The 21,076-nt window shown below is 47.9% G+C and overlaps 4 protein-coding genes across 4 annotated transcripts; 2 read left to right on the top strand and 2 right to left on the bottom strand.

Moving 5' to 3' along the window:
- Positions 1 to 263: 263 nt before the first annotated feature.
- On the bottom strand, positions 264 to 517 carry N7474_006136 (uncharacterized protein; the record flags this gene model as incomplete). The annotated part of the gene is made up of 2 exons (XM_057197551.1): positions 264 to 296; positions 359 to 517. 2 exons carry the CDS (start codon positions 515 to 517, stop codon positions 264 to 266), a joined length of 192 nt encoding a protein of 63 aa, XP_057054947.1.
- Positions 518 to 3,090: 2,573 nt separating this feature from the next.
- Positions 3,091 to 6,577, top strand: N7474_006135 (uncharacterized protein; the record flags this gene model as incomplete). The annotated part of the gene is made up of 3 exons (XM_057197550.1): positions 3,091 to 3,408; positions 3,431 to 3,670; positions 3,719 to 6,577. 3 exons carry the CDS (start codon positions 3,091 to 3,093, stop codon positions 6,575 to 6,577), a joined length of 3,417 nt encoding a protein of 1,138 aa, XP_057054946.1.
- Positions 6,578 to 10,893: 4,316 nt separating this feature from the next.
- On the bottom strand, positions 10,894 to 12,140 carry N7474_006134 (pepsin-like aspartic protease; the record flags this gene model as incomplete). The annotated part of the gene is made up of 4 exons (XM_057197549.1): positions 10,894 to 11,098; positions 11,138 to 11,231; positions 11,363 to 11,776; positions 11,822 to 12,140. The coding sequence occupies 4 exons, from the start codon at positions 12,138 to 12,140 to the stop codon at positions 10,894 to 10,896; spliced, it is 1,032 nt and encodes a 343-aa protein (XP_057054945.1).
- Positions 12,141 to 18,554: 6,414 nt separating this feature from the next.
- Positions 18,555 to 21,076, top strand: N7474_006133 (uncharacterized protein; the record flags this gene model as incomplete). Its single annotated transcript, XM_057197548.1, has 3 exons — positions 18,555 to 18,873; positions 18,896 to 19,141; positions 19,190 to 21,076. The coding sequence occupies exons 1-3, from the start codon at positions 18,556 to 18,558 to the stop codon at positions 21,074 to 21,076; spliced, it is 2,451 nt and encodes an 816-aa protein (XP_057054944.1). The 5' UTR covers position 18,555.

Genomic DNA, 21,076 nt, shown 5'->3' with positions numbered 1-21,076 from the left:
AAGCTACTAATAGTCTGAGCAGCAATGCCTAATGTTGTACTTCAGATGAAGACTGCTTGATTTCTCATTCTCTCATCAAGAAATTCGCGACTTTATATACAATATTCAGTATCCAGATTCTAAGATTATTTACCAACCAATCTTGATGATTCCGAGGAGTAGTGGTGAGGGTGTGCAGCGGTAGCACAGAAACAAGGCTGGCATTGTGACAAGACCCGAAAGTACTAATTCGCAGACAGAGGCTACAAATCTCCTGTCAACCATCAAACTGATATCTCACTGAGTTGTAGAAGGATCTGTCGCACAATCAGTTTGTCCGGTCGCGAATATTCAGATTTCGGTAAAAGCCACTTCATACCTTCTCAATATATTTGACACCAATCAAAATTCCATCCTCGTCCTCAAACTGGCTCTGATCGCCGAAGTCTTCATTGGTATCCTCCATGCAGGTCAGGCAATTAACAACAACCTGAGCGTATTTGTTACCCATCTTGATGGGCAAGATCTCCTTGGCCATGGTGGTAAAATGGTCCTTGAGGTCGCTATATCTGGCCAATGTTGGAGAAAAGAAGTTCAAGTTGACAGGCGGCAGATTTGTGTCGGCTTCACAAGTAATGAAGGATTCCCACATCCCAATTTCGAGAAGACAGACTCCGAGACTATATATATCGTGTTGCATAGCGTAATCTGCAGCGGGGTTTATCCCTTGCCGTTCAGGGTGTTGATAAATATTCTCTGTCTGATCGGTATGTCCCAGTCGCATAGTTTTGCCATCAGCTGTGCGAAATGTTTTGAACCCTAAGAGGAATAAATGAAGCAAGTAGGGCTCTTTGCTCTGGAAGATCAAGACTGTTTCAGGTCTAATACCTTTGTGGACGAAATCGAGGACATGGAGATAGCTCACAGAGGTAGCAAGCTGTTTTGCTAGATTTACTCTGCAGCTGAGAGAATAATCCTTTTTGGAAAGGTGATACCGGAGACTTTGGGGCCTTTGGCAGTCTTTTGGAATGTGGAAGACAAAGTCAAATGAAAGAGGTGTCTGGGTCACTGGGTTTTTGATGCGAACCACGCCTAAGCAACCGAGGAGATTGAATAGAAAAGGATCCACCTTCTGGAGTTTTTGTGCGAGCTTTCGAATATTTCGAGAGAATATTGATGCGTCTGTTCTTGGGTCACACTCCACAGAATCTAGAATGAAGGTGTTCAAACCTGGAACCTCAATGATTTGAAAGCTTGACCACGGAATTATTGACCGCTGGGCACTGGAAAGCTTATTTTCTGGGAGAAATACCGAGAGCTTAGGTTGCGGCTCGTCTTGTAGTGCATTTTGCACATGCCTAGCTACCGAGAGCGTATTGGTCTCTGAGGATTTGCCTAGACCTTCAATAATACTCCGATCGGCTACTCTCAGGACTAGGTACCATGTCGCATCAAATTCCCTTTGCCAAGTTTGGAGATCTTGTATGGCGTTATCGAGAGACTTCTTCACGGTCAAGGCATATTTGGAAGCCCTTCGGTTCTGTGTTCTTCCATCGCTGCTGCAGGCATGTTTCTCTAGTTTGCTGAGCTGGCGCACGGCGTCTTTGAGCTTTCTGTCCAGAATACAAAGAATGCGCTCCTGCAAATCTCGATAATTGTCATCCAGACTGCCCCACACACGTCTGAGAAATCGCAATTGCTGGGATGTCTTCGTCCAGCTCGATTCAATTAAAACAAGTCGTTCCTCAATCTCGTTTTCTGCCTCTTTGAGGCTCTTGTACTTTTCTATGAGAATTCTCCCATACCTTGAACCATGAGCACCATCCTAGCTCCACTGCTGGGTTTCTTACTTACTTGAGGCAGACGTCAAGTGTGCCAAAGACTGCGAGACCAAGTTCCACTCCGGTCATAATGGAGAAGCTGAATGCCCTCCAGATAATGGAATAGAAAAAGAAAAACAAATTTGAGACTGGAGAAGAGGAAGAGCCAAAAGCCTCAAATACCTTGTTAAATAATCGGACACGTCAAACAGGACAAGAAAGCTGCTCCTTCACGAGTGGCCATCACAAGTGGGGACCTGTTCTGTCTTAAATGGGCTGTGGCAATTAGCTAGCTTCCTTCCAGCTTTTTGCGGCGATCGGCGTTGCCACCTAGCATCATGATACGTACTATTTGTGAACTGTCGTATAAAGTGGGGGTCTATAACGGATTGCTTCCACTCTCATTGGACCGCAATTTGTCTCTTCAGATCAGCTGACAGATTAGGGGCTACTCAGCCGCACTTGATGCACCATCGGCCTATTTGGCAGAGCCTAATACCATTTCAGCCCCTGTCTGCCAATTTGAGCCCTCACGATGGCAATAATATCTGATCTTGTGAATGATTCCAAGCTGCCTGTTCGTTTTCTGGCAGAAACACCTATCACGGCATATTCGAATCGGATTTTACCGCTATGGCAAAGGACAAGCTACCGGCCAAGATGGGTGACAAATACACACGAGTGGTGGTCAATTGCCTGACTTGTATGGATGAGACCAACGAGGACTTTCGTGATCAGAGCCAATTCGAGGATGAGGATGGAATTTTCCTAGACGTCAAGTATATCGAGAAGGTATGAAAAGCGTTTTGGGACCATCAGATAGTTGCGAAAGAACAAGTCTGATGTGCGATAGATCCTTCTACAACTCAGCGATATATCACTTTAATAGCGGAAGTGGGGATCCATCTCTGAATTTTGTTGTTAATCTTTGTCCTAATGCGAGAAGAAACACCCCTGATTCCAGCTACGTCATCTTTGTGGCCAGCTAAATAGTAATTTCTGGCAAACAATTTACAACTGGGTCCATGTATCAGACTAATAAGCCATTCTTAATTTCTTAAAGTAACGTACACTACTAAATACGGACTTATGAATGGCTGGACTCGTCAATTATGGACCTGCCTGAACTAGAATGTGGGGAACACGTATTCCAGGCCCTCTCATTGGATTACGCTAGGATCAGCTGACAGGCTAGGGGTTCAGGCACAGGGGCTGAGAACACGTAAAGGACGGTCGCGTTCGCGAAGTTAGACATTTTCCAAGCATCTATTTGAGAATCTGTGTGCCCAGGATGCCTATATTATCCGATCTTGTTGATGATTTTAAGCTTATTGTTCGTTTCTCGGCAGAGTACACCTACCATGATGTTTTCGAATCAGATTCTGGAGATGGTCAATTAGTAAGGCGACGTCGGAAGGAGGAAAAATGGAGGAGAGAAAGACACCTTGGGGAAGGGAGCTTTGGTGCTGTTTGGTTAGAACGGTGTCTGTCAGGTGATAGTCAAGCCAAGTTTCGTGCTGTGAAGATGGTACCAAAAGTATCTCCCTTCTCCCAGGTTGTCGATTACACGCGCGAGTTGGAAGCAATTGCGAAATTTTCCCTTCAGAAGGTGCAACGTCCCATCAATGAAGGCTCTGGAATATGTCGCTAATGTTAGTCAGTACAACGGTTTCTTTGTAAGATCATCTGGTTGGTATGAAGATGTGGAACATGTGTTCATCGCCATGGAATACTTCGAGCAAGGCGATCTTCAGAAACACCTAGGCCGGCCACTTCCCGAACGAGAATGCAAACAAATTACTCATCAACTACTTGAGGGCCTTGAACAACTACATGTCAATGGGTTTGCCCACCGAGATCTAAAACCAGCAGTAAGTGTTTCATCATGCTACCGACTAGGAAGGTACTCATTGGCTTAGAATATATTCGTTGTTAGGAGCAGTCCTACCTGGTGGGTTAAGATTGGCGACTTCGGAATCAGCAAACGTGTCAATGACGAAAGCACATTCCTTCGAACGGCGGTTGGTACACCTGGTTTCGTCGCACCTGAGGTTCTGGAATCCGATGAGCCGGATGCTCATTACGATTACAAGGTGGATATCTGGTCGCTTGGTGTCATAGCGCACTATGCGATCACTACAACACTTCCGTTCAGGGATAAGGCCCACTTACGGAGTTATTTACAAGACTCATGTTTTCCCACGTCGGCTTTAATCTCTCGCGGTGTCAGCCTCGAGTGTCGTGACTTCATTATGAAGGGTCTACTGGCTGCAACTGTTACTAGCAGACTGTCCGCAAGTGATGCTCTACGGCATCAGTGGTTGGAAGATTTCTATGCGTCACACACAACAGACATTAATACAACAGATCTAGAAGGACATTCAAGCGATGCTTCTGCCTCACCTAAGTCTACGGACGCCTCAGCAAAATGGAGTGCACTAACTGGGACTGAATACCAAGATGCACCACCAATGATAGGTCAGACTAGCAGAATGGAGGAATTACTTTCGGCCGTCCTTTCATCTCCTAATGGTATGCAAGACCAAGACGATGCCCTTTGGCACAGTCATACAGGGCTTGAATTCTTGTACCAAGCAGGTTCCTCCTTCTATCGGCTTAAACAGTTCAAAGAAGCAGAGACCATGTTCCACCGAACCCAGCAGGGGCAAGAAAAGGTTCTGGGATATGACCACGCGGACACGATCAATTCCGCACACTGGCGTGGACACTGTTTCTATCAGCTCGAACTGTTCGAAGAAGCACACGTCATATTTCATCGTGCTCTGCAAGGGCAAAAGAAGGTGTTGGGCCACAACCATATAGACACGTTCAATTCCACACACTGGCTTGGGCGCTCTCTATATCAGCTCAAACGATACGAAGAAGCAGAGAATATACTCCACCGAGCTCTACAAGGGCAAGAGAAGGTGCTGGGCTATGACCATGCAGACACGGTTAACTCCGCGCACTGGCTTGGCTGCTCTCTCTATCAGCTCAAACGGTACGAAGAAGCTGAGAATATACTCCACCGAGCTCTACAAGGGCAAGAGAAGGTGCTGGGCCATAACCATGCGGACACGTTTAACTCCGCGCACTGGCTTGGCCGCTCTCTCTATCAGCTCAAACGGTACGAAGAAGCTGAGAATATACTCCACCGAGCTCTACAAGGGCAAGAGAAGGTGCTGGGCCATGACCATGCAGACACGGTCAACTCCGCACACTGGCTTGGCCGCGCTTTTTATCAGCTCAAACGGTTCGAAGAAGCAGAGGCCATGTTCCGCCGAGTTCTAAAAGGGCAAGAGAACACCCTGGGCCATGATCATGCAGACACAATCAATTCTGCACACTGGCTTGGTCTCTCTCTTTATTACCAGAAACAGTATGAACAGTCAGAGACCATGCTGCGGCAAGCACTACAAGGCCAAGGGAAGGTGTTTGGCCGTGATCATGCTGAAACACTTTATTCCGCGCACTGGCTTGGCCTCTCCCTCTACCATCTGGAACGATACAAAGAGGCAGAGGTCTTGCTTCGACAAGCTCTACAAGGTCAAGCGAAGGTGTTAGGCCGTGATCATGCTGAAACACTCTATACTATACACTGGCTTGGCGTCTCTCTTTATTATATAAAGCAATACAAAGAGGCAGAGGACTTTCTTCAACAAGCTTTACAAGGACAAGAGAAGGTGTTGGGTCATGACCATGCAGATACTCTCAATTCTGCACACTGGCTTGGTCAGTCTATCTTTAGGCAGAAACGGTACAAAGAAGCAGAGACCATGCTCCGACGAGCTCTACGAGGACAATCGAAAGTGTTGGGCCGTGATCATGCAGACACAATCAATTCTGCACACTGGCTTGGTCTCTCTCTTTATTACCAGAAACAGTATGAACAGTCAGAGACCATGCTGCGGCAAGCACTACAAGGCCAAGGGAAGGTGTTTGGCCGTGATCATGCTGAAACACTTTATTCCGCGCACTGGCTTGGCCTCTCCCTCTACCATCTGGAACGATACAAAGAGGCAGAGGTCTTGCTTCGACAAGCTCTACAAGGTCAAGCGAAGGTGTTAGGCCGTGATCATGCTGAAACACTTTATTCCGCGCACTGGCTTGGCCTCTCCCTCTACCATCTGGAACGATACAAAGAGGCAGATGTCTTGCTTCGACAAGCTCTACAAGGGCAAGAGAAGGTGTTGGGTCGCGACCATGCGGATACCCTCAAATCTGCACTCTGGCTTGGCCGGTCTCTTTTTAAGCAGAATAGGTATAAAGAAGCAGAGACCATGCTCCGACAAGCTCTAACAGGGCAAGAGAAAGTGCTGGGCCATGACCATGCGGACACCCTCAAATCTGCGCATTGGCTTGGCCAGTCTCTTTATGAGCAGAAACGGTACAGAGAAGCAGAGAAAATGCTCCGACAAGCTCTAACAGGACAAGAGAAGGTGCTGGGCCATGACCATGCGGACACCCTCAAGTCTGCGCATTGGCTTGGCCAGTCTCTTTATGAGCAGAAACGGTACAAAGAAGCAGAGAAAATGCTCGGTCGTTCTCTGCAAGGGCGAAAGCAGGTGCTAGGTCAGGACGACGCAAACACACTTCTCTCTGCAGAGTGGCTTGGCAAATCTCTGTATGAGCAGAAGCAATACAAAGAAGCAGAGAAAATGTTCCATCATGCCTTGCAAGGGCGAGAGAAGATCCTTGGCCAAGACCATCCGTCATCACGGCACACCAAAACCTTGACCGACAAGGCACATCGCCGAACTCGATTCCCATACATTTAATTTAGAGCACACCACTTCTATTTGATACCCGGCCAGAATGTTAGCATGTGCATCATATCAAAACGAGAGCGACTGGTTGGTCGCCTGTTGAAGACGGCGGACAGAAAGGAATAATTGTATGTAAACTACTTTGAGTGAGTCATCGTACAATCGAAACATGATAAAAAATGTTGACACTTATAAAAAAGCTAGATTTGATCTAAACAGTCAATAAAATCTCGTACAGCCTGTGTGTGTGTGTGTGTGTTTGAAATCATTTACCCCGACCCATCGCTGAGCGATATGCAGGCTACCGTAACTATATATATCCTTCGATGTACATGTAGAGCGTCCCACTACCTGAAAACGAACTTAGAGCCGCCGTGGCCTGTTGCCGTTTTCGCTGTTAGGCTGCCCTCATGGCGCGCGACTTCAAAACCGTTCTGATGCCTCCGCAAAGTCCCAGTACAGCCTCCACTGTGCTGGTTCGCGTGGCAGTGTTCTCCTTACCTACCTTACCTTCATCATGCCCCCCCAGAAGAATCGAAAAGCTGTTGAATGCGTCGCCAACCTTCGTAGTTCCTGTCGCAAGGTTCTCAGCCGCGGGCAGTCTACGAGCACGTGGACCACGGTTTCTTGTGCACCGCATACACACTTATCGTCCTCGGCGTGACCTCGGAGCTTGCGATATGTTGATAGCCACGAATGTCCCGTTCGCAGTTGTGTCAGCAGTAGGCTCGGTTCCTTGGCAGGGAGCCATATAACCGTCTTGTGTAGGGAGAGGGCAGCGTGTTGTCGATTTTGCGAAGGTGGCTTCCTTTCTCGGACGTCTCCCATTGCTGTTTCCATTGTGTACGGATGCGGTTGCGAATGAACGCTTTTTCCCTAGAGAATAGGGGACAAAATGGGTGTGCTTTTCCTGGGCAGGCTGCGTCCTTCGCAAGTCGATCCGCTGCGTCGTTCCCGGGATCACCACAGTGTCCCGGCACCCATTGTAGGCGGAGAATGTCTCCATCTGCTTGGATTTCTGAGGCTGCCTGTAGGATGGCGTGAATAATTCTTTGTCCCGATTTGTTACCATGGTTCCGGATCGCTTGCAGCGCAGACATGCTGTCGCATAAGATCGTGGCGGATCTTCGTGGCGTGTTTGTTGATCTCTGGGTTTGATGCCTTAGTTTGTAGACAAAGCTGATGGCATAGAAGATTCCGATCAGCTCGGCGACGTGGACGGACCATTGGTCCATCGGTCCGACTTGTATCTGTTGTGACTCGGCAATTTGCTGGTCCATATCAAGCGTGACCACTGCAGCACCTAGGTGGTCATGACGTCCGGATGCATCCGAGTAGACGACAATATCCGAGGTGGACTGTATGGTCTCGGCCCTCTCCATTGCTATCTCCCGATCCGGCTCAATTTGAACTTCCGTGAAAGCCTCCGGTCTCCATGGTGGCAGCGGTCTTGGGTCAATTGTTTCTAGCCTATCTAGCCTTTCAAGGTCCATGGTCTTTAAGGCTTCGGCTAGCGGGAACCGTGAATATGATCCGATGTTGTCTCTACGCTTCTGGGCTCGTAGTAGGGCGGACCATATAGGATGATCGCACGGGAGGGTATGCAGCCTCGTGATAGTACTCTGTGCACGGTGTCAGAGACGTAGGTGTTTTGGCAGTACGTGTGCTTCTACCTCTAAAGTAGAGGTAGCCACGGTTCTGAACGCGGAGAGGATGCGGATAAGTGTACTTCGTTGGATGGTGCCCAGTAGTCGCAGGTGCGTTTTGTCTTTCAGGGGGTTGTGCCACACACGGTTGACGCATAGTCTACCACTGGTGTAATACACGCATGGTAGAGCTGCCTCATTTGCTCCGGGCGGAGCTGTCTGAGTCCGCCGAGCGCAATGTTCACTTTCGTCGCTCTTTTGATTGTCTGCTGCACATGCTCTTTCCAGCGCAATTCCTGGTCGAAGATCACGCCTAGGAGCTTCGCAGTGGTAGACGGTTCAATCACCTTGCCGTTCATGATTATCTGGCCTTTGCATTGCTCGCGTTTCTTCCTAGTAAGGTGGCTGAGTTCGGTTTTCTCAGCCGCGAAGTGGGATCCGGTTTTCCTGGCCCATGCCTCGATGCGGGGGATATCTTCCGACTGAATTTTTTGTAGGTTCGCTTCTGCTGATCGGCCAACGCGCCATCGGAAGTAGTCATCAATGTAGGCTGACACACCGCCGTGGAAGTCGACGGCCTGGTCCACCAAATCAGAGTTGAAGGCGGCAAATAGGATGGGCGAGAGGGGTGAAACCTGTGCTAGCCCAGCACTACCTAGAGGAGCCACCTCGGTCTCAAAGTCGTCGAATCCAATGTTGGCGAAGCGGTCGCTCATGAAGCTGGCGATCCACTTTCTAGCTATGGCTGGTATCCCCTTGATTTGTAGGCGGTGATTGAGGCTCTTCTTGTTGACTACGTTAAATGCCCCTTTTAGGTAGAAAGCAACAAGCGTGACTACCTTTTGCTGGCACCATGCCCGGTCGATCGCGTTAGCTAGCACCAATAGGGCTTGTTCGGTGGTTCGTCCTGGTCTTCCCCCGAACTGGGTGTTCGGCAGTAGACCGTGTGTTTCGGCGTAGTACGACAGGCGCCGCGCCATCACCGCTTCCAATAGCTTGCCTAGTGTGTTAAGCAATGATATTGGACGGTATGCTCCTGGAACTGAGTAGTCTGGCTTTCCAGGCTTCCGTAGTACCACAATCTTGGCACGTCTCCACTGCTTTGGGTGATGTCCCAAGTCAACAGATGCTGGGAAGAGACGGGTGATGAGTTTGCCGAGATACTTCCATAAATGTTTCCAGACAAGGAGTGGGCAGACCGTCTTCACCCGGTGCGGTGGATCCCTTGGCAGCTTTGAGTGCCCGGGAGATTTCAAGCTCAGTGATGGACTTCCAAGGAATCTCCTCCTGGGTTGTGGCTGGAAGCTCCTCCTGGGCGTCATCCATCCTGGGGAAGAACGCGTCCATGAGGGCGCCGGCTTTGTCTTCATTGCTGGTGAGTTCGTTGGCCCCGACCTTCAACGAGGGAATGCCACTCCAGGAATCCCGCGGCTTCATGTACGTTGCGGCCTTCCATAGGTGTCCTTCTCCTGCTTGTGATCTAACTGCAAGGTTACAATACAGATAGTTAATGTTCAACGGGCAGGGATGAAGTCAACACACTACGCAGGTTAACTCACCAAATATGTTCAACATTGGATATGTCCACCGCATTGCCGCATTTGGCAGCATCCTAGCCCAGCCAGGTTCACATAAACGCAATCATATTGACACAATTTTTGTTCAACTTTCACAATATATAACTGTCAATACAACCGCTTCTGTTCACCATAGAGCATGTGAGCCGTGCGGCCGATGTAGTTGGCCGCAGACTTGGGAAGTGGCTGTCTGTTCACCAATTTCTTTAATCCAAGCGCCGCTACGAGTGTAGCCAAGTTCACTTTAACGCAGCCCTGTTGGACGCTGTTCGTTAGTTCGACGTTCAACGAGTGGGAGGGGTTTCAAAGACCATTTGAGCGAACTCCCTAGAAGTGGCCCGCTCACACTACGCCAAAAGACTTTTGAGTGTGTTAGTGGCGTTCAACGCGGATGTTCTCCTTTTCTCAACCATCCATACTTGTGTGACACCGCATTTTGCGCTCACAATCAAATACAGCAATAACTGTGCTGTTTTGTAAAGTTTAACTAGTGCAGCAACCCAAGAACATGTAATTAGGCGAAAATTTCTGGTCTTACTGGTTTACGCCCTCTTGAAAGTCGATCTCGGGCTAGAATTGACATAGGTGCAGCATATTGAACATAATCCACGGCAGCGGCCCAGCAGACTGGCCTGTTATCTTTGGGTGGCTCTAGCAAATCCTGTGGAGGAACATCGATCACGCCATGCAAGTGAGTTGACAGGTCTTTTGAACTAATACTGTGGCTTGTGCAAAGAACATATTGTCATTTCGCACCTGGACAAATTCATGGCTTGACTGGATATTCTGACATGATTGATGGTCATGGGATTGCGGAGTTGATAGCCCGTGCGGCACGCACGTAGTGGCAAATGGAAAGAATATGAATGGTAAATTAAACAACTCTTGCTCGGACTGCTTGACTTTCAATACGGAATCCATCTTACTGGGAAACCATGCTCAAAGGCAGGCTGGTTTCAGACCTGACACAAATTGACAAGCAATCATGGTCCAAGATCACCAACCAAGCTAGCGCCCGAGCCACCTCGCCCAGGCAAAGGCTGGTCCATGTATCAAGATTGAAGTGCCTCATAAGAGATCATTCAGGGAAGTTGGCTCAGCGGGCCTACTCCTGCTGGGCGAAGCCAATCTGCGGACCGGTAGAGTCGAAAACAACGTACTGGCTTTTGAGGAAGATGTCTCCGAAGATAGAGTAACTAATTCCGTTATTGCTCTGAATGCCCCCAAAGCAGGTAGTGCTGCCAGAGAAGACGGGCGCGTAGTTAATCAACGAACCGAAGACAACGGCTTGATAGCTACCGACAGAGATGCTGAAGTCGGGTAGCTAGGCAGAGCAAGGGAAAGTGTACCCCCCAGACTGCGGGTCATTCTGAGCACCGGTAATTTGCTGATAATAGGCAGATACAACGCTATTATCGAGGAGCAGCAGGGTTGTTCCAGTGTCTATTTCGCAGATTAGTATAAATAAGCCAATAGAAGAGGGAGTATGAGTCACCTGCCAGCAATTCCTGTGATAGGAGAACCAGCTACGCCACTGCCAATAGTATAACTGTCGACAGTAAACATCCAAAAACCTTGGGAGCTATTGACTGGTGTATAGGCTAGTGAGCCAGTGAACTTTGTCTGATCGATGAAGCCAAAGTCATAGACGCCAGGCTGGTTATGTTTGAGGCAAGCAGCAAAGAGAGGCTTCGAGAGCTGCGACTTCACAGTATCGAAAAAGGTCAGCTGCTGTTGAGGTGTGACAGTATTGATAGAACTGAAAGCTAGACCCAGAAGGCCATCATGCTTCGTGTCTGACACGAACTGCTGGCTGACCTTCTCAGCAGCTTGAACGGCCTGACTAGTTGCCTGTACACCACCAACAGTAACAGTGTCTTGAAAGACATTGCCACTAGCTGAGCTACCATCACTATACGAAATGTTCCACGTATAGCCACTGAGAGGGGTAGCGCTGCTCGGATCATAGATGCTGTGCCCAGCCTGCTCTGAGGCGGGAAGCTACGTTGAGAAGACCCAGAGATCGGACGAACCAGTGTCAAAGTCAAGGTTCATAACTGTGTTACCAACGGTAACAGGACAGTCATACTCCTCTTCACTGGCCGAAGGAGTGGCTACGACCGTCCCATTCTCAGATGCGGCAAGGACGTTGTCAGGGATCTTGGCACCATGCTTTCCAAGAGCATGGGCATACATGCCTGCAAGATTGACCTTCCTGGGGCCAAATTGGTTCCTAGCCACCTGGTTGACTGAGAAGGTTTTGGACTTCGAGGTACGAGATAAATCGATCGGCATAGCCGATGCGGCCATAGCGAGGGCCAAAGCAGCCACCTCCTTGCTGAAGACAACCATAATAATGTTTGGAGTTAAGGATATACAGATTCACAAGAAAGACGTTTTAGAAATTGTTGGCTACTGTCAGAAGCAGCTAGAGTCGAGGTTCCTTTATGATAAGTATATTTTTTCTGTCTGAGAGATATATTGAGCCAAAAAAAAAAAAAAAAAAAAAAAAAAAGGAAATATCTGGCCTGATACAGTGCGTGGAATACTGTCCTGGCTAAATGACGGGGAAGTTTAGAGATGTCTCAGTTTTGAGCAACTTGTGCAAGAGAAAGGAAAAAAGTCCGCAGGATCCTAGTTCATAGGCGGCGGAAAGGAATTAGGAATACTCGCAATGACAGCTTGGGATAATTTGGCAATTATCAATATCAATTTAGATATTCTCCTTCCTCTACTCATTGCCTGTTGAACGACGCATGGGATGGTTCACACGCTTGGAACAACAAAGTTAGGATTTATCATTTCTGCTGCCCTATTGAACAGACTCTTGCAAATCGAGCTCCTACTATCTCCATGGAGACAAAAATGGCCACTTTCAATAACCCCCAGGCACAAATTAAACAAAAGTGATGAAAGAACCACACAAATTAATCGGCCAACGCAGCCGCATTTGTTAAACACGAGTGTAGCCAATTTTATCTCAGAATTCCTGTATTAGATACACTCTTCTGTTCAACATTGACCGCAATTTTTTTTTCACATTTGACTATATCCACTCTGTTCCAGGTGCAGTTAGCATCACAAGATCTATCCAAGTTCACCTGGTTATGGCTGTGTTGGATATTTCTCTTCTGTTCAACACAGGTCATTATCTATATCGAGATGGTGCAGTTAGGACCAATTACGTGCCTAGCTGGCCATTGCATTTCCTCTATAGGGCGGCGGTCTCTACCAAAAAAAAAATGAAGGTCAACTGCTCATGCCTCTCGATATCGGTTAAACTAGCATTCAAGACGTTTGTGTTCAAAATGCTGGGCCCCTGACAATTCTAGTGCAGAGTCGATTTGCCTGATGGAGAGGACCCAGTTCAGGAAATCACAAGCAAACTATTTACTTACATGTTCCTGGCTTGGTCCACTGTTGAACTTCAGTAGATAGCACAATAATTGCTATATTTCATTCTGAGCGAACAATACGGTTTGGCAACACGCATGAATATTTGAAAAGAGAACAAAAGCCGCGTTGAACGACGCTAACACAGGGAACACACTTTGGGCGTAGTGCGAGCGGCCAGTTCAGGCAGTTCGCTCAACTGGTATTATTCCCGTCAGGAGCAGGCCAATGACCCAAGCTCTCAATCCCCAGTACAGTACAGCTGAGTTAATCCTGGCCTTGCTTTTGGGGGATGAATATGAGGTTGTTGAGTCGAACCTTCTGTAACACGCTGGCAAATATAGCCTGTTTTGGTGTACCTTCATTTGAAAGCTTGCAGGGATGGAATGGGATAGTCACGAGTTCATCGCCTTATCTACCCCCTTATCAGTGGTGACGCGAGGGTGGGTCATGAGTTGAACCCCCGTAATAGGAAAAGAGCATTTTCTCGACTATTTACGCGTCGAAATCGCCGAGATGAACGTGTTGTTTCGTGTCTATCGAATGTTTTGTAGTTTACCTGATCCTTGGAACGAAGTGCGGGCACAAATTGGCTTTCTAAGACTGGGGAAAATCCAGCTTTGGATGTTTGCTGAGTTGTTCTGAAAGCCCCATATGGATATATATATGCACCTGTACGTTGCGGATTTTCTCTGGCAGGTGGGGCTTGCCTATCCGGGCGGCCGCCCTTCCCGTAACGGTGCTCACCCCCCGGCTCACTGAGTAGATCTCAGCACGCTGTTATGCTCAGTGATCATGCTCGGTCCAGTCACGGGAGCACTCAGTGAGCGCTCAGTGCCCAATCACTGAGCGGTCCTGATCTACTTAGTCCACCCTGGTCTATACCAAAACGGGGACATCGTCTCCACAGGGCCGTTTATTCTGTGACGGGTAGTCTGTTGATAGTCCTAGTCCTGCCCTCGTTTTCTTGAGCACTTCATCACATCATGAAAATACGTTTGTGCCGCATGTCGCACGAAGAGTGGAGAAGCTCCGTCCACTCTCTCAAGAAACGGTTTAAGATCGCCTAAGAACTTATCTGTTTGATCCCAGGAGACATTCTGACTTCTAGGAACACACCATATTCTCCTGTGAACCGCCACCATAGCCGAGGAAACATCCATGTACGGGACTAGGAGCCCTAAACCAAGGTCAACAGAGGCTGTGATTTGCTGACCTGTACCAGAAATGGCCCTGTTGCTGCCTTTGGACTCGGGTTACAGTAATTTAAATGGTGTAAGCACTGTCTCCTTAAACAGCCTAGAAATTGAACAGCCAAAAAACAGTGGGGTAAGAACCGAACGGTTGCATGGATATGAGGAACAGATAGGTAGGGTTGAGAAGCGTCCAGCATTCGCAGGAACCGCCATCAGACAGTATCAATAGGGTGTTTAACAACTAACAAAAAGGGTAAGCAACGGCCGATCGGCATTGTCATTGTCGCAATTTACTGAGTTGCGTCACAGTACCAAATTCAGCATCCATGTTCAGCTTTAACAGCTGTGTTTTGCAGGTTGAACACGCTCCTCTACACTGGATATTGTTGGTGAATAGACAGAAAATCGATCCCGGACTCCACTAAACCATCATGACTGCTGGACATTGGTCGAACAGTGCCTTGTGAAGAAGTCATGGATTTCATTGAGGGCGCGATGTCAATTGGTCTCGCACGTTACTGCTGGCTAAGTCTACGAATGTAAGATTGAAAATCCCCTCCATATCAAGACGTGGAATGGAGCATTTTCAAGACAGACAGCAGTTTCAAGCCTACCCCACGGTTCCCATGTCCGCGGTGAGACGTGTAGACATAATACAATACTGCAATATTCGAAATCAGATACATATACTGTAACTAACTTAGTGCTAACTGAACTAACGTAATCCACATGCGAGCCGTCCATTTTCTCCACAGGTATACTGCATAGCCACTAGCTGCAATACACAAACGTTTCCCAGTTCTCATGTACACGCATAGCAATATCATTACATCACTTGTTGCCTCCCGCCTTCGAAACTAACCAGCCGCCGTTCTGCTGAGTCTGGAAAACTCGATCTGGGTCGTACAGTGCATCTCGAAACTGGTGTCACTACCTACACTCTTTCATTGTTTCTCGAACAGAAATGCCAAGACCAGCTAGCCTATGTTTGGGAGTTTTTCCGGAGTACCCCTGTCAGTTCGACCAGTATTGCTTCTTACGTAGATTACTTAGTACTTTCAAGTATGTATTAGCTTGTAAATTCAATACATCCGGCACCTCCATACCCCCACCTCTAAAACAGCCACCCGAGGGAGGGGGACCTTAACAATCAATCACCAGTGGTCGAACCAAGTATGGCCCCAAACCTAGCTCCCTCAAAGCATGAGCTTATCTACCAACACAGGTCATTATCTATATCGAGATGGTGCAGTTAGGACCAATTACGTGCCTAGCCATGTTAACCTAAGGACGACCCTAGTTGAATATTTTCTGTTCACCAGGTTGCCGATAATGATGGCCATTGCATTTCCTCTGCAGGGGTGCCGGGCCCTACTAAAAAAAAATGTCAACTGCTCATGCCTCTTGAAATCGGTTAAACTAGCATTCAAGACGTTTCTGTTCAACATGCTGGACCTATGACAATTCTAGTGCAGAGTCGATTTGCCTGACCGAAAGGACCCAATCCAGTATATCAGAAACGAACTAGATTACTTTCATGTGTCTGGCTTAGTCCACTATTCAACTTTAGTAAATAGGATAATAATTGCTATATTCCATTCTGAGCGCAAACTACGGTTTGGCAACACGCATAAATGGTTGAGAAATGGAGAAAAGCGGCGTTGACCGCTGCTAACACGGGGAACACACTTTGGGCGTAGTGCGAGCCGGCCACTTCGAGGCAGTTCGCTCAAATGGCATTATCCCCTGCAGCATGAAGTAGGGTTGCTGCGAAGCCTAGAGCTATAGAAAATACCATTGATAGAATCGTGGGAAAGACTCAAATGCTCTATACAGCCCAATACACGCCGTCTTCAGACGAAACCTACTACCTTTAAGTTTGCACATAAAGATGCGCTGGCTGCGTGGTACTAGGCTCTGGATACATTCTCGGTATGCGACCTACATCCGAAGGCGTAAATTGCTCAAACGAAATAGATCAAGAAACCTACTACGGCCACTCGTCTCGGGTGATGATGAGTACAGCGCCGATCGTGTAGGACCACAGTACTCAGGAATTGCATAGGATTCTCCCCCTGAGTACCCTTTCGACGAGATCGCTCTCTTCACTAATCCGAGAGACGGTGAGCTCCGGTGCGAACGTTGCCACCGGCGCCGATCCCTAACTTATCACCGAAATCATTGGATGGATCCAGTTGGTTATCCAGCTGTCGGCATCTACTCATGGACGCGAACCTAATGTGTAGAGGTAAGATTTAGCTATCGCCATTCGTATGCGAGGCAATCTATGATATTGAACTAACTTACCGTCCGATTGAATCGCAGAGATGAAACAGACAACTGAATTTGGAGACATGCGGTAGTTACCATACAATGTACTAATTAGGGTCATTAGCTAGTTAGGAGCAGGCCAATGACCCAGACTCTCGAACCCCAGTACAGTATAGCTAAGTTAATCGTGGCCTTGCTTCTAGGGAATGAAGACGAGGTCATTGGGTCGAATCTTCTGTAACACGCGGGCAAATATACTTGTTTTGGGGTAGCTTCATTTGAAGGGTTTGTAGGGATGGAATGGATAGTCACGAGTTCATCTCCTTATCTATCCCCTTATTAGTGGTGACACGAGGGTGGGGGCCATGAGTTGAACCCCCGGAATAGGAAAGAGCATTTGTCTCGACTATTTAGGCATCGAAATCGCTAAGATGAACGTATTGTTCCGTGTCTATCGAATCTTTTGTAGTTTACCTGATCCTTAGAACGAAGTGCGAGCACAAGGTGGCTTTCTAAGATAGGAGAAATTCCGGGTCCGGAGTTCTTGCTGAGTTGTTCTAAAAGCCCCATATAGATATATATATGTCGGCTGATGGCAACGACAGGGACAACTAACACTCTAAATCAGCCCCACTAACTCACACTGACCCTATAAAGCGTACATCCTGTAACAGATCAAGGCCATACTCGCCCCAAAGTCGGATCCTTCACCGCGGGGATGTACATTTTTCAATCCATAGATACCGCAAATACGAAGGCAAAAAGGATACGTTGCTCAGACACAATCCAGTACTTTAGCAGAGACGCAGACTTTTGTTATTGTCATTGTATACTGTAGGAGGAATTCTCATTGGTCCACGGAAAAGATCACAGTAGTGCCATTTGCGGCTATCCTTTTTTTCATCTACAGATTCTTGGCCCTTGGTACAGTATCGTCCAAGATGCAGACACTCGGCTTTCTGGCCACTCGATTGTTGGCTTGCTACCTTGATAGGATACAAAGATGATCGGTGGATTGTTACTCCTTTTCCCATAGTGCCGGTCGTCTAGGACCTTAGTATTCCGGAATTGCGCATGATTCTCCCCCTGAGTACAGCAAACCTTTGAAATCAGTTATACCTCACAGGACAAAAGGAGCGATCATAAAAATCCGGCTGGTGACCCTATGGAATGCTCGCAGCCCCTAGTGCCGCCACGATCGGAGAGAAGAGTCGCCAGACAAGCAAGTCAGCTATGATGTTGACACCAGATGGAACTCAACGTACGTCATGATTGCGGACGCCGTTCTATTTAGGAAAGGGCTTGATTAATTTGCTCTGATTCACCCGGAAGGTCACGCCCTTGGGCTTACCGATGAAGAATGGTGGATTCTTTAGTCGGTGACTGCAGTGACATAACCGTGCCACGAACTTAATCGACTCTTGCCGAATGGCATCCTGTACAGTTGGGTAGTATAATTATAATGTTAATTCAAACAAATTAAGCTATTTGTATGTAAACCTACAAGTTTACAATATGGACTTTCATCTCGCATGGTTGATCGGCCTCCGGCATGGTTGGTCGGCCTCCCGCATGTGACCAGCTAAATAGTGATTTCTGGAGAACAATTTACAACTGGGTCCATGTATCAGACTAATAAGCCATTCTTAATTTCTTAAAGTAATGTACACTACGACACAGTAAATCCGGAGTTATAGATGGCTGGACTCGTCAATTACGGACCTGCCCGAACTAGGATGTGGGGATCACGTATTCCAGGCCCTCTCATTGGCTCATTGGGTTACGCCCGAATCAGCTGACAGGCTAGGGGTTCAGGGTGGCGCAGGGGCTGAGAACACATAAAGGACGGTCGCGTTCGCGAAGTTGGACATCTTCCAAGCATCTATTTGAGAATCCGTGTGCCCAGGATGCCTATATTATCCGACCTTGTTGATGATTTTAAGCTTCTTGTTCGTTTCTCGGCAGAGTACACCTACCATGATGTTTTCGAATCAGATTCTGGAGATGGTCAATTAGTAAGGCGACGTCGGAAGGAGGAAAAATGGAGGAAAGGGAAACACCTTGGGGAAGGGAGCTTTGGTGCTGTTTGGTTAGAACAGTGTCTGTCAGGTGATAGTCAAGCTAAGTTTCGTGCTGTGAAGATGGTACCAAAAGTATCTCCCTTCTCCCAGGTTGTCGATTACACGCGCGAGTTGGAAGCAATTGCGAAATTTTCCCTTCAGAAGGTACAACGCCCCATCAATGAAGGTGAAGGCTCTGGAATATGTCGCTGATGTTAGTCAGTACAACGGTTTCTTTGTAAGATCATCTGGTTGGTATGAAGATGTGGAGCACGTGTTCATCGCCATGGAATACTTCGAGCAAGGCGATCTTCAGAAACACCTAGGCCGGCCACTTCCCGAACGAGAATGCAAACAAATTACTCATCAACTACTTGAGGGCCTTGAACAACTACATGTCAATGGGTTTGCCCACCGAGATCTAAAACCAGCAGTAAGTGTTTCATCATGCTACTGAGAAGGAAGGTACTCATTGGCTTAGAATATATTCGTTGTTCGGAGCAGTCCTAACTGGTGGGTTAAGATTGGCGACTTCGGAATCAGCAAACGTGTCAATGACGAAAGCACGTTCCTTCGAACAGCGGTTGGTACACCTGGTTTCGTCGCACCTGAGGTTCTGGAATCCGATGAGCCGGATGCTCATTACGATTACAAGGTGGATATCTGGTCGCTTGGTGTCATAGCGCACTATGCGATCACTACAACACTTCCGTTCAGGGAAAAGGCCCACTTGCGGAGTTATTTACAAGACTCATTTTTTCCCACATCGGCTTTAATCTCTCAGGGTGTCAGCCTCGAGTGTCGTGATTTCATTATAAAGGGTCTACTGGCTGCAACTGCTACTAGCAGACTGTCCGCAAGTGATGCTCTACGGCATCAGTGGTTGGAAGATTTCTGTGCGTCACACACAACAGACATTAATACAACAGATCTGGAAGGACATTCAAGCGATGCTTCTGCCTCACCTAAGTCTACGGACGCTTCAGCAAAATGGAGTGCACCAACTGGGACTGAATACCAAGATGCACCACTAATGATAGGTCAGACTAACAGAATGGAGGGGTTACTCTCATCAATCCTTCCATCTCCTAATGGTATGCAAGACCAAAACGATGCCCTTTGGCACAGTCATACAGGACTTGAATTCTTGTACCAAGCTGGTTCCTCCTTCTATCAGCTTAAACAGTTCAAAGAAGCAGAGGCCATGTTCCACCGAGCTCTACAAGGGCAAGAAAAGGTTCTGGGATATGACCACGCAGACACGACCAATTCCGCACACTGGCGTGGACGCTGTTTCTATCAGCTCGAACGGTTCGAAGAAGCACATGCCATATTTCACCGTGCTCTGCAAAGGCAAAAGAAGATGTTGGGCCACGACCATACAGACACGTCTAACTCCGCGCACTGGCTTGGCCGCACTCTCCATCAGCTCAAACGGTACGACGAAGCAGAGAATGTACTTCACCGAGCTCTAAAAGGGCAAGAGAAGGTGCTGGGCCATGACCATGCAGACACGATCAATTCCGCACACTGGCTGGGCCACTCTCTCTATCAGCTCAAACGGTACGACGAAGCAGAGAATGTACTTCACCGAGCTCTAAAAGGGCAAGAGAAGGTGCTGGGCCATGACCATGCAGACACGATCAATTCCGCACACTGGCTGGGCCACTCTCTCTATCAGCTCAAACGGTACGAAGAAGCTGAGAATATACTTCACCGAGCTCTAAAAGGGCAAGAGAAGGTGCTAGGCCATGACCATGCAGACACGATCAATTCCGCACACTGGCTTGGCCTCTCTCGCTATCATATGAAACAATACAAAGAGGCAGAGGACGTTCTTCGACAATCTTTACAAGGACAAGAGAAGGTGTTGGGCCTCGACCATGCGGATACTCTCAAATCTGCACACTGGCTTGGCCAGTCTCTTTTTGAGCAGAATAGGTATAAAGAAGCAGAGGCCATGCTCCGACAAGCTCTAACAGGGCAAGAGAAGGTGCTGGGCCATGACCATGCAGACACTCTCGAATCTGCGCATTGGCTTGGCCAGTCTATTTGTGAGCAGAAACGGTACAAAGAAGCAGAGAAAATGCTCGGTCGTTCTCTACAAGGGCGGAAGCAGGTTCTAGGTCAGGACGACGCAAACACACTTCTCTCTGCAGAGTGGCTTGGCAAATCTCTGTATGGGCAGCAGCAATACAAAGAAGCAGAGATAATGTTCCATCATGCCTTACAACGGCGAGAGAAGATCTTTGGCCGAGACCATCCATCATCACGGCACACTAAAGCTTTGGCTGACAAGGCATATCGCCGAACTCGATTCCCATATAATTTAGTGTACAATGCCCATATTCCGTACCAGCCGAAATGA

The sequence above is a fragment of the Penicillium riverlandense genome, assembly GCF_028828495.1.
Source record: "Penicillium riverlandense strain IBT 135883 chromosome Unknown utg000003l_segment0_segment0, whole genome shotgun sequence".
NCBI lineage: Eukaryota > Fungi > Ascomycota > Eurotiomycetes > Eurotiales > Aspergillaceae > Penicillium > Penicillium riverlandense.
The sequence above is the reverse complement of the archived record's forward strand: the minus strand, read 5'-3'. Positions and strand labels throughout refer to the sequence as shown.